This window comes from Pleurodeles waltl, chromosome 10, assembly GCF_031143425.1.
Source record: "Pleurodeles waltl isolate 20211129_DDA chromosome 10, aPleWal1.hap1.20221129, whole genome shotgun sequence".
Lineage (NCBI taxonomy): Eukaryota > Metazoa > Chordata > Amphibia > Caudata > Salamandridae > Pleurodeles > Pleurodeles waltl.
Window position 1 is genome coordinate 252,967,014 of NC_090449.1, and position 14,915 is coordinate 252,981,928.

The 14,915-nt window shown below is 44.4% G+C and overlaps 1 protein-coding gene across 3 annotated transcripts in view; it reads left to right on the top strand.

Annotated features, from left to right (window-relative positions):
* The window catches only part of XPO6 (exportin 6), a 621,317-nt gene that overhangs the window by 362,534 nt on the left and 243,868 nt on the right, over window positions 1–14,915 (top strand). For all 3 annotated transcript variants that reach the window (XM_069210348.1, XM_069210346.1, XM_069210347.1), the window contains one exon: window positions 5,499–5,688. In XM_069210348.1, coding sequence (XP_069066449.1) covers window positions 5,499–5,688 — 190 coding nt within the window. The remainder of the gene's footprint in view (window positions 1–5,498; window positions 5,689–14,915) is intronic.

A 14,915-nucleotide genomic window follows, 5' to 3' on the forward strand; every position in this document is an offset into this window, starting at 1 on the left:
TTTAAACCAAGGACGGCCTTTCCAAGACCCAGTGCCTCAATACGTAATAACAACAGATGCCTCCATGATAGGGTGGGGAGCACACCTCAATCAACACAGCATCCAGGGACAATGGGACACTCAGCAAAGACGGTTTCACATAAATCACTTAGAACTACTGGCAGTATTTCTAGTGTTGAAAGCATTTCAACCCATAATAAGCCACAAACACATCCTTGTCAAAACAGACAACATGACAACTATGTATTATCTCAACAAACAGGGAGGAACACACTCAACACAGTTGTGTCTCCTGGCACAGAGAATATGGCATTGGGCGATTCACAACCACATTCGCCTAATAGCACAGTTTATTCCAGGGATTCAGAATCAGTTAGCAGACAACCTCTCTCGGGATCACCAACAAATCCACGAATGGGAGATTCACCCCCAAATACTAAACACTTACTTCCAAAGATGGGGAACACCACAAATAGACATATTTGCAACAAAAGAAAACGTAAAATACCAAAACTTCGCATCCAGATACCCACAGGACCAGTCTCAGGGCAATGCGTTATGGATGAGTTGGTCAGGGATATTTGCATACTCTTTTCCCCCTCTCCCACTCCTTCCATATCTGGTAAACAAATTGAGTCAAAACAAACTCAAACTCATACTAATAGCACCAACTTGGGCAAGACAACCTTGGTACACAACACTACTAGACCTCTCAGTAGTGCCTCATGTCAAACTACCAAACAAACCAGATCTGTTAACTCAACACAAACAACAGATCAGACACCCAAATCCAGCTTTGCTGAATCTAGCAATTTGGCTCCTGAAATCTTAGAATTCGGACACTTAGACCTTACACAGGAATGTATGGAGGTCATAAAACAAGCTAGGAAACCAACCACTAGACACTGCTACGCAAATAAGTGGAAAAGATTAGTTTATTATTGCCATAATAATCAAATCCAGCCATTACACGCATCTGCTAAAGACATTGTAAGCTACCTACTACATTTGCAAAAGTCAAAGCTTGCTTTTTCATCCATTAAAATACGTCTTACCGCAATTTCAGCTTATCTGCAAATTACGCACTCAACTTCATTATTTAGGATACCAGTCATAAAAGCGTTTATGGAAGGCCTAAAGAGAATTATACCACCTAAGAACACCACCAGTTCCTTCGTGGAACCTCAACATTGTCTTAACTCGACTTATGGGTCCACCTTTCGAACCTATGCACTCATGTGAAATGCAATACTTAACATGGAAAGTTGCATTTCTAATTGCTATCACATCTTTAAGAAGAATAAGTGAGATACAAGCATTTACCATACAAGAACCATTTTTTCAGATACACAAGCATAAATTAGTATTACGAACAAATCCTAAATTCTTACCAAAAGTCATATCACCGTTCCACTTGAATCAAACAGTAGAACTACCAGTGTTCTTCCCACAGCCAGATTCCGTGGCTGAAAGAGCACTACATACATTAGACATCAAAAGAGCGTTACTGTACTACATTGACAGAACAAAACAAATTCGGAAAACAAAACATTTATTTGTTGCTTTCCAAAAACCTCATACAGGAAATCCAATTTCAAAACAAGGCATTGCTAGATGGATAGTTAAGTGCATTCAAACTTGCTATCTCAAGGCAAAAAGAGAACTGCCTATTACACCAAAGGCACACTCGACTAGAAAGAAAGGTGCTACCATGGCCTTTCTAGGAAATATTCCAATGACTGAAATATGTAAGGCAGCCACATGGTCTATGCCTCACACGTTTACCAAACACTACTGCGTGGATGTGTTAACAGCACAACAGGCCACAGTAGGCCAAGCAGTACTACGAACATTGTTTCAAACAACTTCAACTCCTACAGGCTAAACCACCGCTTTTGGGGAGATAACTGCTTACTAGTCTATGCAAAGCATGTGTATCTGCAGCTACACATGCCATCGAATGGAAAATGTCACTTACCCAGTGTACATCTGTTTGTGGCATGAGTCGCTGCAGTTTCACATGCGCCCACCCGCCTCCCCGGGAGCCTGTAGCCGTTTTGAAGTTGATCTTAAACATTGGTAAATTTGTAAATATATCACTTTAAACTACATTATGTACATACTTACTCACTCCATTGCATGGGCACTATTACTATAATACACAACTCCTACCTCACCCTCTGCGGGGAAAACAATCTAAGATGGAGTCGACGCCCATGCGCAATGGTGCCGAAATGGGAGGAGTCCCCTCGATCTCGTGACTCTAAAAAACTTCTTCGAAGAAAAATAACTTGTAACACTCCGAGCCCAACACTAGATGGCGGGATGTGCAAAGCATGTGAATCTGCAGCGACTCACGCCACGAACAGATGTACACTGGGTAAGTGACATATACATTTTGAGTGTTTACAATTATCTTGACATCATTATTCACCTAAAGTATATACAAGTACAAAAAATATAAAACACTTAAAGCACGCCAACATGAATAATGTATGTTTGGAATTAAGACATGGGCATGTGAGAATTAATTGAACTCTGACGTGTGAGATGCAGTTTAAAAACTGCAAACATAAGTGCAATGAATTAGATTGTGAGGCAGTTGTAACAACTCCAAGAAGGTGGACTTTAAAACAGAAGGGTGACACGCATGTTAATCTGTTGTTTATATCTAGGTTGCACACAGACACGCATACATACATATATGTGAGTGTATATAGATACATAATTTAACAAATGTGTTGACATTTTAACACTTAAATCACATTTTAAAATAAAAGCATGAAAGAATAGATTTTTGTATACTGACATTTATATAACTACAGATTTATATACAAAGAAACGTAAAAACTTACATATACACCTATTTAAACATTAATACCTATTTAATTTATGTATAAACCTATATGTACATAGATATACAAGTAAAACTGTCAAGTTACAATGTAAAGTTTCTCCTCAAATAGTGACTGAGAAGTAATGTTCCCTAATGTAATAGCCTACACTAATTAGTACACCTAACAGTGTAGATTATTCACAATGAGTGCATCTTGTTGCATTTTTTGCATGAGAGACAGACCCAGATTATCTTTATGCCTACATAAGTGTTCCAGCTCGCAATTCGTGAGTGTTTACAAATCACATGTACCCTCAGACTCTTGCATCATACATCCTGGAACACAGTGTACCAAACACTTATCCTTCCGCTTACCCTCAGCACTATGATATGAGTCGACATGATTTGAATTAGTGCTTTAACTCCATTGTGTAAAGCAGTGAAAGGCAGATAGCGCCCGCTGAATTTATAAATTGTAAACATACACAAAAACGTTGAACATATCTCAACAGTTGCATCAGTCTTAAAACATTACAACGTTTAAAGCAGTTTAAAAATCAAATACAGTGTAAGCAAACTTTAACAGATTCAATATTATATAAAACTATACGCCTCTGGGATCGTTATCCTACAGATGTTAAAAAATAAAATGCAGCGTTAAATATCTATGTCATAAAGTTGAGAGACAACATACAAACAGGTCATTTGTCAACATTGGGGAACTAACAAACCTGGATTGCAGCTTTATCATCATTTTGGGATTTTCCTCCCAGGTCTACCAGTACAACCTAGAGCTAACCATCCTTTAGTGCAAATTCTATAATATTGCCTAATTTCCCATGTGTGTTTGGCTTGTACGTAGTGTTGCACACGTCCTTCTTTAGCTCCTTGGCATACATGATGATCATATAGTACAAATTCACAGTGAGTATCACCTCACTTAAAACTTAATTCTTTTGTTCTAAGTGTAAGCCAGTATTTTAGCTTACTATAATAATTCTGAGTAAAAATGTCTTCCACAGTGGAATGAAGTTACATTTCAAAGCAGTGTTGAACTATCTACAAGGATACATGTGCCATAAACTATGTCCCTCAAAGTAACACTTTTGGTTGCTTGTAGTAAACTGGCTATTAGTTGGGTTACTATCCATCCTCTTGGCAGAGGTGATAATACCTCCTGCCAGCGCAGGCATTGTTTCTGACCTCTAAGAACAGAGGCTTTCACCTCCAGCGAGTCAGACACTTGTCTGTGGTGGCAGGCTCGTCCGTACCAGTCAGCTAGCACACTGCAGGTCTAGGTTTAAGGGGGCACTATTAAGGTTCCCTCTGGGTGCATGTCATAATAAATCCAACACTGGCATCAGTGGCTTGCACTCTGACATGCAGTCTGCAATGGCAGGCTGTGTGCATTTTGTGTGTGGGTCCCTTAGGGTGGCATAAGATATGCAGCAGGCCTTAGGGACCCTCTTTAGTACCCATGTCCTATGTTACAGAGTTACCATTTACTAGGGACTTAAAGGAGTGCTAAAGTCCTGTGCCAATTGTAAAGCAATCAGACATACCTTGCTCTAAAGGAAGGAGCACTGGCACCAAGGTCTGGTTAGCAGGCCTTCGTGCACAGTCCGAGTCGAAAACCAGCATATAGTAGTTCTAAAGGGGTCAAAAAGTGGGGGGACATCTGCAGAGAAGTCCAGTTTCATACAATACTGACAATTGCTAGAATGCACAACTAACTAACCCTTTCATTCTAAAGCCATTAAGTCAATATACAAAAAATAGCATTCCCTGAAAAAGTTTGTCTACGTATCAAATGTTTTGCAACAGCTTACTGTATAGTTTTTCAACAGAGTGCCCTGGAGTCAGACATTCATTGCCATATTACATAATTTATGGAACTTTAACTTCATAAACCTTAATTTCTTTAATCCTTGTACCAGTTTCGGAGAAAGTTTTTTTTTTTTGTTGTTTTTTTTTTGGTGCTACATACATAGATGTGGTCGTACCAAGTTATCTTGTCACATGGGGCTCCCACGATCTATAGTCAGTAATTAGTATATTCAAGAATGTGTTCTTGACCCACTTCTGTTAATTGCCCTTAAGAGTATCAACTCAGTATTTTTCTAGTTTATCTCTTCAATACAATCACCTTACTACTAGTAGAAGTAATGTTTATGTTAAATGCATTATTCATAAAATGAGCACCTACAGTGCTCAGGTTATTTTGTTCATCAATTTTTGTAAAATCTAAATAATCTAATCATATACATATTTCAAAATGAAAGCCAGATAATGTTTTCTGTGCCTATGTATCAATGATTGTCCAACTGGGCCATTGTTTACATGTCTTGCACCATGCTGTGAGAGGAATATACGATGGACAGGCTCTGATTCTATGGACCACTATTGCCTGTGCTTCGATTGCCCAACTCCACTTTGTATTGTAAATTGTCAGACAACTAGCTTGACGTATGAATCCTTTGTCATTAATGGAGCATGCAGTGTTCAACAAACTGTTTTCAGTCAGGTCAGTTTGTTTTGCATTTGCAAGGACACTCTGAAAAAGGGGTATGACTCATCTGTACAATTTTACCATATGATTTCATGCTTCCTGACTCTTTAGTATGTTCTAATTAATGTGATTTTTCTCTCATTATCATTGCAGGCACATGTCTTGGTTTGCAGAGCTCTCTCCAATGTGCTGTTGCTGCCATGGGCAAACCTTCCTGAGAACGAGCAGCAGTGGTCTTCACGCTCCACCAACCATGCTAGCCTTATCTCTGCCCTCACCTTGGACTACCGTAATCTTAAATCCACCATCAACACTCCACATCGTAAAGAGCACCTGGAGGACAGTAAGTGGTTTGTCCGTTTGCATATTTCAGTCAGAAAATGTCTTAACCAGGGGTTAAGGTGGGGGCCATTAAGTTTCACCAGTCCCTGCAATGCTATCCTTCACTTTCCAGTGCATTTGGTGATATTTTGTGCTTATTCTCTGTCATGAGCATTACTTGAAGGAGTGGTAGATGATCTGTGTTGGAGAAGCGTTAGTAATGATGGTAGGGTTAATTTGGCTGCTTTCCTTAAAAGAGGAGGTCAAATGATTCTTTTAATGTTTGCACTGATGTTTATCAACTGGTTGGGATTGCTGAGGGTCTATGAGGATTCTTTATTATGACTCCAGTTTGAAGGTGCTCTTCAGAGAGCGTTCTCCCTAAATGAAAGATACAAATCTTATCCCAGACAGCTTACTCATTGTATTACGAGTGAAAAGTTACAAGAAGTATCTTCTGAATCAAAGGTGGTATCTCTTCTGACTTGAATGCGGAGTCTTGGATTGCAAACTGTGTAGGGTGATAAATCAGTGAAGCTTGCACCATGGGGACGAGTTGGCTGCAAGGTAGCGCTGAGAACTGTGAAATTGGTAGATCAACAGTCATTGGCTGAGAACTTTGAGGTTGGCCAGTAGTGTGCAGGCCTGATTTGGGCAGTAGGTCATGGAGACTTGTTTTGACGGGAGCTGCCTGTGCAGTGGCGGTGCCAGAAGCACATTGGTACAAGGCACCTGTTTCTTGGAGAAACAGGGGAAAGTGGCATGGCTTATGCTTACCAAAGTCATGCTGTGTGTTCCTCTAGTAGGCAGCCATCAAGAGGATACTACTACTGCATGGACTGAGAAGAGGTGTTGGACAGAATAAAAGGTGCAGTAGTCACCGAAGGGTCAACCTTGGTTCTTAGCAGAAACTCAAGCCAAGGCAGACAAAGGTCCCTTGCTTAATGCCAACAGAGTTTGTGTCATGAAATCAGCTACTCAGGGTAGTCAGTCTTTGGAAAGCCCTACCTTTGTCACGCAAAATGCTACATCAAACCCATCTGAAACCAGCAAGGCAGTATGAGACCTGTACAGTTATCTTAGAAGAAGATATCCTATGCAGGTGTCCACACATGGAAGAATATTGGCCAACGTTAAAAAGTTATACAAGGGCCATCCGGTAGGACACTAAAGAAAAACATCCTCCGGCAGCATGAACCAGAGTACAAAGTGGGCAGCAATTAAGTTGGAAGCATTGCTATGCTTGAGAGACAACTTACATGGTTAGCACATTTGAGCAGATAGAAACTATGCTAAACATAAACAAACTCAAAAGGTAAAGGATGGGGGAAAATGAGTAATCTTCCCACTAGGTTAAATATAAAATTAGGCTGCAGAAAGCATCCCAAAAGTACAGGCCGCACTCCTTGAGCAGACACCACTCTTAAAGGATGTGAGGCTAGAGGAAATTGTAATCTTTGGAAAACAAATCCTGCATTCTGGAGTTTAATAAAAATGCTGGGAGAAACTTGAGCCCATGACTCCCTAAATTTGCCGTTGGAGTAATTCCCATTGATGATTCACCACAGCTTGGTGATTGGATCCCAGGCATTTCATTTAATCCCTTTATTTTTGTTGTTGTAATTTACACTTGTTTCTTCTTGTTTGCCTTTGAGACCATTGTAAAGTTGTGCTATAAAACTTTCAAGAGTCCCCTTCTAATAGGCCTCATTGGGGATGGTTCCAAATGTGCCTGTTGTCCGTTCCTTTCTATCCCTACACTTTACATGTATTTATCATCTTTACCTTTGTTGTAGACTTAATTCTTTGTAGAGATGCATACATTTATTGAGCACCTTGATTTCAGTACAGCATTAAAAAAAAACAATCTGTGTTTTTTGGTCTTTGCTATGTATTATTTATAACCGGGCTTGGTCAACCTTTCCTCTGCTGCTCCGTAATTCATGACATTGGAACATGGAACACAATGCTGCTATTTCCTTTGCTATTAGTTTGACATTATGCAGTTCTGTTATTTGTATTTCAAAATGGTATTTCTATTCAATTACTCTTTTATTTTTTTGCTCTTTAAATATTTGTAGTTGCTGCTTTTGAAATTGTTTTTATCAATTACTTAGTGTCCTGGCCTACTACTTTCCTCTATCCTAGTACTTTCAGTAAGCGTGTGCTTAAAAAAAAAAAGCCAAAGAATAAAATAAGTCCATCAAACGTATTGGGGGAAAAAAGAATAATGTCTTGTCTCAATGCTTTTTACTTTAAAACATTCCTGTATTTAGAGATGGGATTTCTTGACCTACATTGGAGATAAAAGCTTCCTATAGTACGACCCACCAATTAAGTTCCACCTCCCATGTGAGTGACTGAATAAGCACCAATGAAGACTGCTAGGATGACCAAGAGGCAGTTTCTCATTTGTAGGAAAAGAAGGACAAAGGTTAACTGGCAGACTTCAGGTAATCCCATCCTTAGGAGACAAACTGATTTTTTGGCACACTGAGACTGATTAAAAGTTGATTGACGTTTACAACAGGAAAACAAAGGCATTTCAACTAATGACTAATCATTACTAGACCAGCACCACAGACAAACTGTAGGAAAGTGCCCTTTTGCCCTTTTCGACTTGGTCACCCCCACTTTTTGCCAATTGGTGTTGATGTTTTTCAAATGAGGTGCACTGGGTTCCTGCTAAAAAGGTTCCTAGTGTCAGTTCTTTTTCCCTAAAACAAGTTACATTTGTGGACAGTAAAGACCCTTTCCAGTACCCAGATGCCAGGGAACAATTTACTGGGAACTTACATCGGTACTCCGGGTGTGCCAAAGGGCTGCAGCATGTATTCTGTCACCTTAAGAGACCCCTTTAAAAATAGCACACAGCCTGCCATCGCAGACTGTCTCATCGTGCAAGCCATGACAGAAAACATGACATGGCACACACACTGTGGCTTGGTCACCTCACTGCAACTAAGTACATGTAAGTCACCCCTAAGGCAGGGTGCATTATACTTGATTTGTGGACATATCTGCACGAGCAAATATTCCCCTGTGATGTCTAGCTAATTTACTAGTTGTTGCAAGTGAACAGGGAAGGCGTCTTAAAGGATGCACAGGACAGTCGTCACTACAGTCGAGCTACATAATGGCTCCACTGCACCCCATGGTGTTTGGTATCAAACACCTCATCTTAAACTCAGATTGATGCCAGTCTTGGATTTATTAAGATGTACTCAGAGGGCACCTTGGAACCGCCCCAATAAATCTACCAAACCCTTAGTGTGCTGGTTGACTGGCATCGGCCAGCCTGCCACCACAAACATGCTTCTGACCCCCTGGAGGTGAGAATGCATGCTTTCAGAGCAAGAGACAATGCCTGCTCCTGAGGAAGGTGTTAGCACCTCCTTAAGCAGGATGGCTGTTTAATCTGCATAACAAGGCCAGGGTGTTCAAAGACCCTGCTGTTTTTGATATGCGGCCCCAGCTTCCCCCAGACCTGGGAGTTGCCACCCCCTTCTGTAGGAAAGTGTCCATTTTGTTTATGGTCACCCCCCCCCCCCCCCCCCCCCCCCCCCCACTTTATGCTTGGTATTTAATGCAATTGTGACAGAGCTACACTGGGATCCTGCTAACCAAATCCCCGTGCCAGATCTCTTTCCCTAAAACTGTGCAATTGTTACTCAATTGGCAATACATTTAGCACCCCTGTAAGTCCCTAGTAAATGGTACCCCTGGTACCTAGACATGGGTACTAAGGAGGATCAGTAAGGGCATGAGCTCACTGGATGTTGCTGGACCTTCTGTTGGGTTCCCCAAGGCCAGGGAGCTAAGGGTGCAGGGATTCCTTTAGACGTCGGGAAATCTTCACCAGAGCCTGTTGCTGTCAGTGGGGTCCTCTGAATTTAGTTTGCAGGCATCATTGTGTTGGTCAGGAGGGGTCAACCCTGGTGGGACACAAGGATGGAATCACCTGGTGACCTTCTCTGGACCGGTGGGCCACCTGGAAACAAGCCGTGGGCATTGGGTGCAGAGTGGGCAGGACTCCCAAAGCTGGGGTGGTTTTGGAGTCCTCCTTGAAGGTTTCCTTGTGGACAGGGCAGCGGTCTTCGGGAGATCTTGGTCCTTGGGAGGAAGGCAGTCCTCTGGGGGTTTATAGAGGTCACTGGTCCTGCAGGACGAGTCGTCTTCTTGTAGCAGGATTCTTGATGCTGCAGACAGGCAGGTAGGACTGGGACTAAGTCAGTTGTCATCTGGAGTCTTCTCTGCTGGTGCGGCTCTTCAGTCCTACTTGTTGTCAGGTCGCAAGAAATCTGAACAGCAAGGTTCAGGGGTTCCCCTAGATTTAGGGGCGTTGCAGGGGTCAGAGGGCAGTAGCCAATGACTACTGTCCCTAAGGGTGGCTACACCTTTCCTTTGTCCACTCCCTTTGGGGAGGGGGCACATTCCTAACCCTATTGGCTAATATCTTCCAAAGTAAGATGGAGGATTCTGCCAGGAGGGTTTCACTCAGCTCTGGGCATGTTAGGGGTGGTCCTAGCTGGGGTGGGCACACCACATGGTGTTTACTAATTTTCCTACTGGACCTGCTGTCAAAAGTGGTGCTTGGTCCGGGGACGGGCATCTTCCACTAGCTGGAGTACCCTGGGCAGTGTAATACGAGGCAGGAGCCTTTTAGGCTTACCGCCAAGTGTTGTAGTTTCTGCAGTGTGGAGGTGTGAAGCACCCCCACCCAAAGCAGGCTTTGTTCCCGACCCCAGCGAGCACAAAGGCTCTCACCCCATGGTGTCAGAAACTTGTCTATTAGTGGCAGGCTGGCGCAGACTGGTCAGCCTTACACTAAGGGTTTGGGTGAAATACAGGAGGCATCGCTAAGATGCCCTCTGTGTGTGTATTTTTTAATACATCCAACACTGGCATCAGTGTGGGTGTATTGAGCTGGGAAGTTTCATACCAAACTTCCCAGTCTTCAATGAAGCCATCATGGAGCTGTGGAGTTCGTAATGACAGACTCCCAGCCCATGTACTCAGTATGGCCACACTGCACTTGCAATGTCTAAGAATGGACTTAGACACTGTAGGGGCATATTGCTCGTGAAGCTGTGCCCTCACCTGTGGTATAGTGTACCCTGCCATAAGGCTTTAAGGCCTGCTAGAGTGGTGACTTACCGATGCCACAAGCAGTGGTTTGTGGACATGATGCCCAGAGAGGAATGCCATGCAGACTCTATCTTTTCTCCCCATCACACACACCGCCTGCAACAGCAGTGTGCATGTGTTTGGTGAGGGGTCCCTTAGGGTGTCACAATACAGGTTGCAGCCCTTAGAGACCCTCCCTAGCCCCGTGCCCTTGGTACCACGGGTACCTTTTACAATGGACTTAGCTGTGTGCCCGGGGTGTGCCAATTGTGGAAGCAATAGTACAGTTTAGGAAAAGAACACAGGTGCTGGGGCCTGGTTAGCAGGGTCTCAGCACACACTTAGTTAAGTTAACATCAGATATCAGGCAAAAAGTGCAGGGGGTAACCATGTCAAAAGGGGCTCTTTCCTACAGAATGTTCAGGAATGTCCCCATCAGGGGTCAGGTACTGCTGTAGGACATGGCGCAGCTGGAGATATCTAAAGAATTGTGAACGGTGGCAATTGTGTTCGGATTAAAGGTCCGTCAGTGATTTTAGGAGCCGTTTTTGCAGAACGTCTCCGAGTGTCGAAACCCCAGTGGTGTCCCAAGCAGAAACCCTCTCAAGGGCCACAGCCTGAGGGAGTCTGGTCCCTTGCCATTGAGGAGTCTCCATTGTAACTTTTGAGGCCCATCCCGTGTCTTTCAGCACATCCATCCACACTCTGAGCACTGTACTAGAGGCTGAAGGTAACTTGCTTGGGATGGCCCCTCCATAATAACAAGTGGGTCAAGTTAGTGTGTCCTAGGACACATCCTTCCCATACGTAGCCCGGGTGATCAAAGCCATCGAACCACCAGTCATTCAAGGCAAGGAGGTGGGGGCCACCCTGTAATATAAGAGCATGATCGCTGTGGCTAGGCCCCTGGAGAACAAGGTTTGGTAACATTTGTCCAAAGATACACGCCACCCCATTCCTTTGAATGTTGTGTCTGGTGGCCCTGTGGGCCGTGAAGCCAATTTGTGTGGATGGACTAAATGTTGAATCACCTTTGCCAACCTGTCTGTAAACAATTTAGCCCATACCTTCACCTCTGTATTTAGCAGAGAGATTGGTCTGAACTTCTCACAGCGGGTTCCCGGAAGACCGGGTTTCAGTATGACGACTGTCTCTGCCTTTCATAGGTCTTGAGGTAATTCCCTGTGCTTCGTTCAATATCAAGAGGCCAGAGGTCGGCCAAGCTAAAGCCAAAATTTGGCTGGTAATCCATTGGACCTAAATGATTTGCCTGTGTGGAACCTTCCCAATGCTTCCCTTATCTCCTCCTCAGTTATGTCTGCTTCTAGGGAATCACACGTGTCGGGAGGCAAATGGGGTATCAGCACATTGGCAATGAATTGCTTCAGGACTTCAGGGGCGGGGGCAGTTCGGCTGCATAGAGCTTATGGTAGCATATTGCAGACTCCTCTGCAGTCCTCCACTGCCTGTGACATGAGTGCCATCAGTCCTCTCTAGGAATGCCACTAGGGAACCGGACTGCCGGGGTGTGCAGAGCCAATGTAGTGTTTTGCCTGACTTATCTCCTCATTGGTATACAGAACTCTTGGTAGCCAACAACACCTCTATCACCTCTTGGGTGAGATCTTCTTTAAGGACTAGTTGCATCTGGAGGAAATCTCGTAGGATCTGGTCCTGCTGTAGAGTGAAGTATTGTTTTTCCAGTGTAAAGTATCCGTGCTTTGAGGTTTTCAATATTGTGGTGAAGACGGGCTTGCTGCCCCTTACAATAGCTAATGATGTCTCCTCATAGGGTGGCTTTCTGAGCCTCCCACAGGACTCTGGGAGAATCCACAGATCCCAGGTTCAGTTCAGTGAACCTCCGACTCATTTCTCTGTATGTCTTCTTGAGCTCCTCGTCATTTAAGAACCACCATCTGGTTGCCATCCGCGGGGAACCCATTCCATCTCCAGCAGTTGAGGTGAAAGGTCAAAGAGGCCTCTTGCCAACATGCACTTCGTACCCGATGGCCCTCGCGCTGGGGAGTAATGAAGGAATCCAAACTAGAAAAGGATCATTTGGGCCCCTGAGTAGAATGTAAACCCCTTTTCTAGAGGGTGAAGTGCCCTCCAAACATCTGTCACCATCATATTATGTAAATGTCCTGCGAGTAGGGTGTGGTGCCTCCCTGTATTCGACCAGAGCGAGCCATATCGAGATCACAGACCCCGTTGAAGTCCCCACCCATCAGGCAAGGGTGCCTCTGGCGTCTTCGTGAGAACTCAAAAGGCGGATAGGAGCAAAGCAGGGCATATGAGCTGATAATTGACAGCGGGGACTGCCCCCTAAGGAACCACAGATCACTACGTAAAAGCCTCCTTTATCATGCTGTGGCTATGTCATTGTCAAGGGAATCCGCTTATGAATCAAAATGGCAATCCACCCGATTTCCCCCCCCCCCCAATGAAACTCCTCATGGTAAACCTGGCAGTAGCCCTGGCGGGCCAAGATAGGGCATTTATTGCCCATTAAATCTGTCTCTTGTAACAGAAGGACATCTGCCCATGATGGTGAGCTGATTTAGGCACTACACCTCATTTGAGTCTATCTAGAATGCCGTTCACAATCCAAGAAAGGAATGATAGGGTCTGTGGGACCTTTGTGTCTGGTCAATCCCCCATGTAGAGCGTCATGGATGTTATTTAAATGTAGAACTGATGGTAGAGGCAGGGAAGCACTGCTTGGTTTGTGCAGGTCTGCAGTGTGTACAGCAGAATGGGGGTTTGTGTGAAAAAACTGCGTGACCCCCTCCCTGGATCACCCCCATAGTTTGCAAACTAGAAGTACCTGTTGTGCGCCTTTGGGGTAATGCCATTCTGAGTACTCTGAACACACCCATAGGCTACCCCCTTCCTTTTAACTGGAACTAAACACTAAAACTAAAACATACACTAGGACTTCCAAAAAATTGTGGATGTCAGAAGTGCAGGGGTTGTTGTAGTTCTGAATATCATTAAGTGTGCTCACACCTTGTGTGGAAATATAAGTGCTGTGAGGATAATACTGTGTTGTCAAGTTATGATCGGGAGACCCAGCTATGGGTCTAGTCATTGGGTCTGGCGAGGACGCATCCTCGCTGGCCAAGGAAGCATTTTGTCTCCTTAAGCCCACTCCCGGACCCAAGGAACCGAGCCCATCTGTCACCTTGGAGCTGTTGTTACCTTGGGATTGTTTGTCAGCCCCCAGGCAGATCTCTCATCCCCCATTCCCCCCACCACACACACACACACACACACACACACACACCCCCAACCCTATAGGAAAGTGCCCCTTTTGACATGGCCAAGCCCCCCCCCCCCCCAAAGAAAACCCCACCCCCACACAACACTCTCAAACACACTCTCACACACACTCTCACACTCACAGTAGGAAAGTAACCTCTTTTTGGCATGGTTACCCCCACTTTTTGTCTGCTGTCAGTGTATTTTGACTGTATTCACTGGGATCCTGCTAACCAGGACACTAGTGAGTGTGCTCTTTCCCGCTAAATTTGGTTGTTCCTGACTTAGTACACCCCACAATTGGCATACTGGTGCCCCCATGTAAGTCTCTAGTATATGGCACCTAGGTACCGAGGGCATTGGGGCACCAGGGGTTCCGCATGGGCTGCAGCATGTATTATGCCACCCATGGGAGCCCATGCGAAATGTGTCTGCAGGCCTGCCATTGCATCCTGCGTGAAAAGGTGCATGCACAGTTTAACTGCAGGTCACTACACCAGGTCACTGTAAATCACCCCTATGGCAGGCCCTCATAGCCCAGAGGGCAGGGTGCAGTACCTGTGTGTGAGGGGACCCCTGCATGAGCAAAGGTGCCCCTACGAACTCCAGCTCCATTTTTCTGGACTACATTAGTGCGGGGAAGCAGTGACACAGATCACTACTTTGTCCAGCTACATAATGGTACCTCCGAACCTGGGCACGTTTGGTATCAAATATTTCTGAATCATACACCAATACTGTGGCCGGTATTGGTTGTATGACTCCATGCACTTTGGGGGCTCCTTAGAGGACCCCAGCTTTGCTCCTAACAGTTTGCAGGGATTTCCCAGGCAGCCTGCGCTGCTGCCATCCTGCAGACAG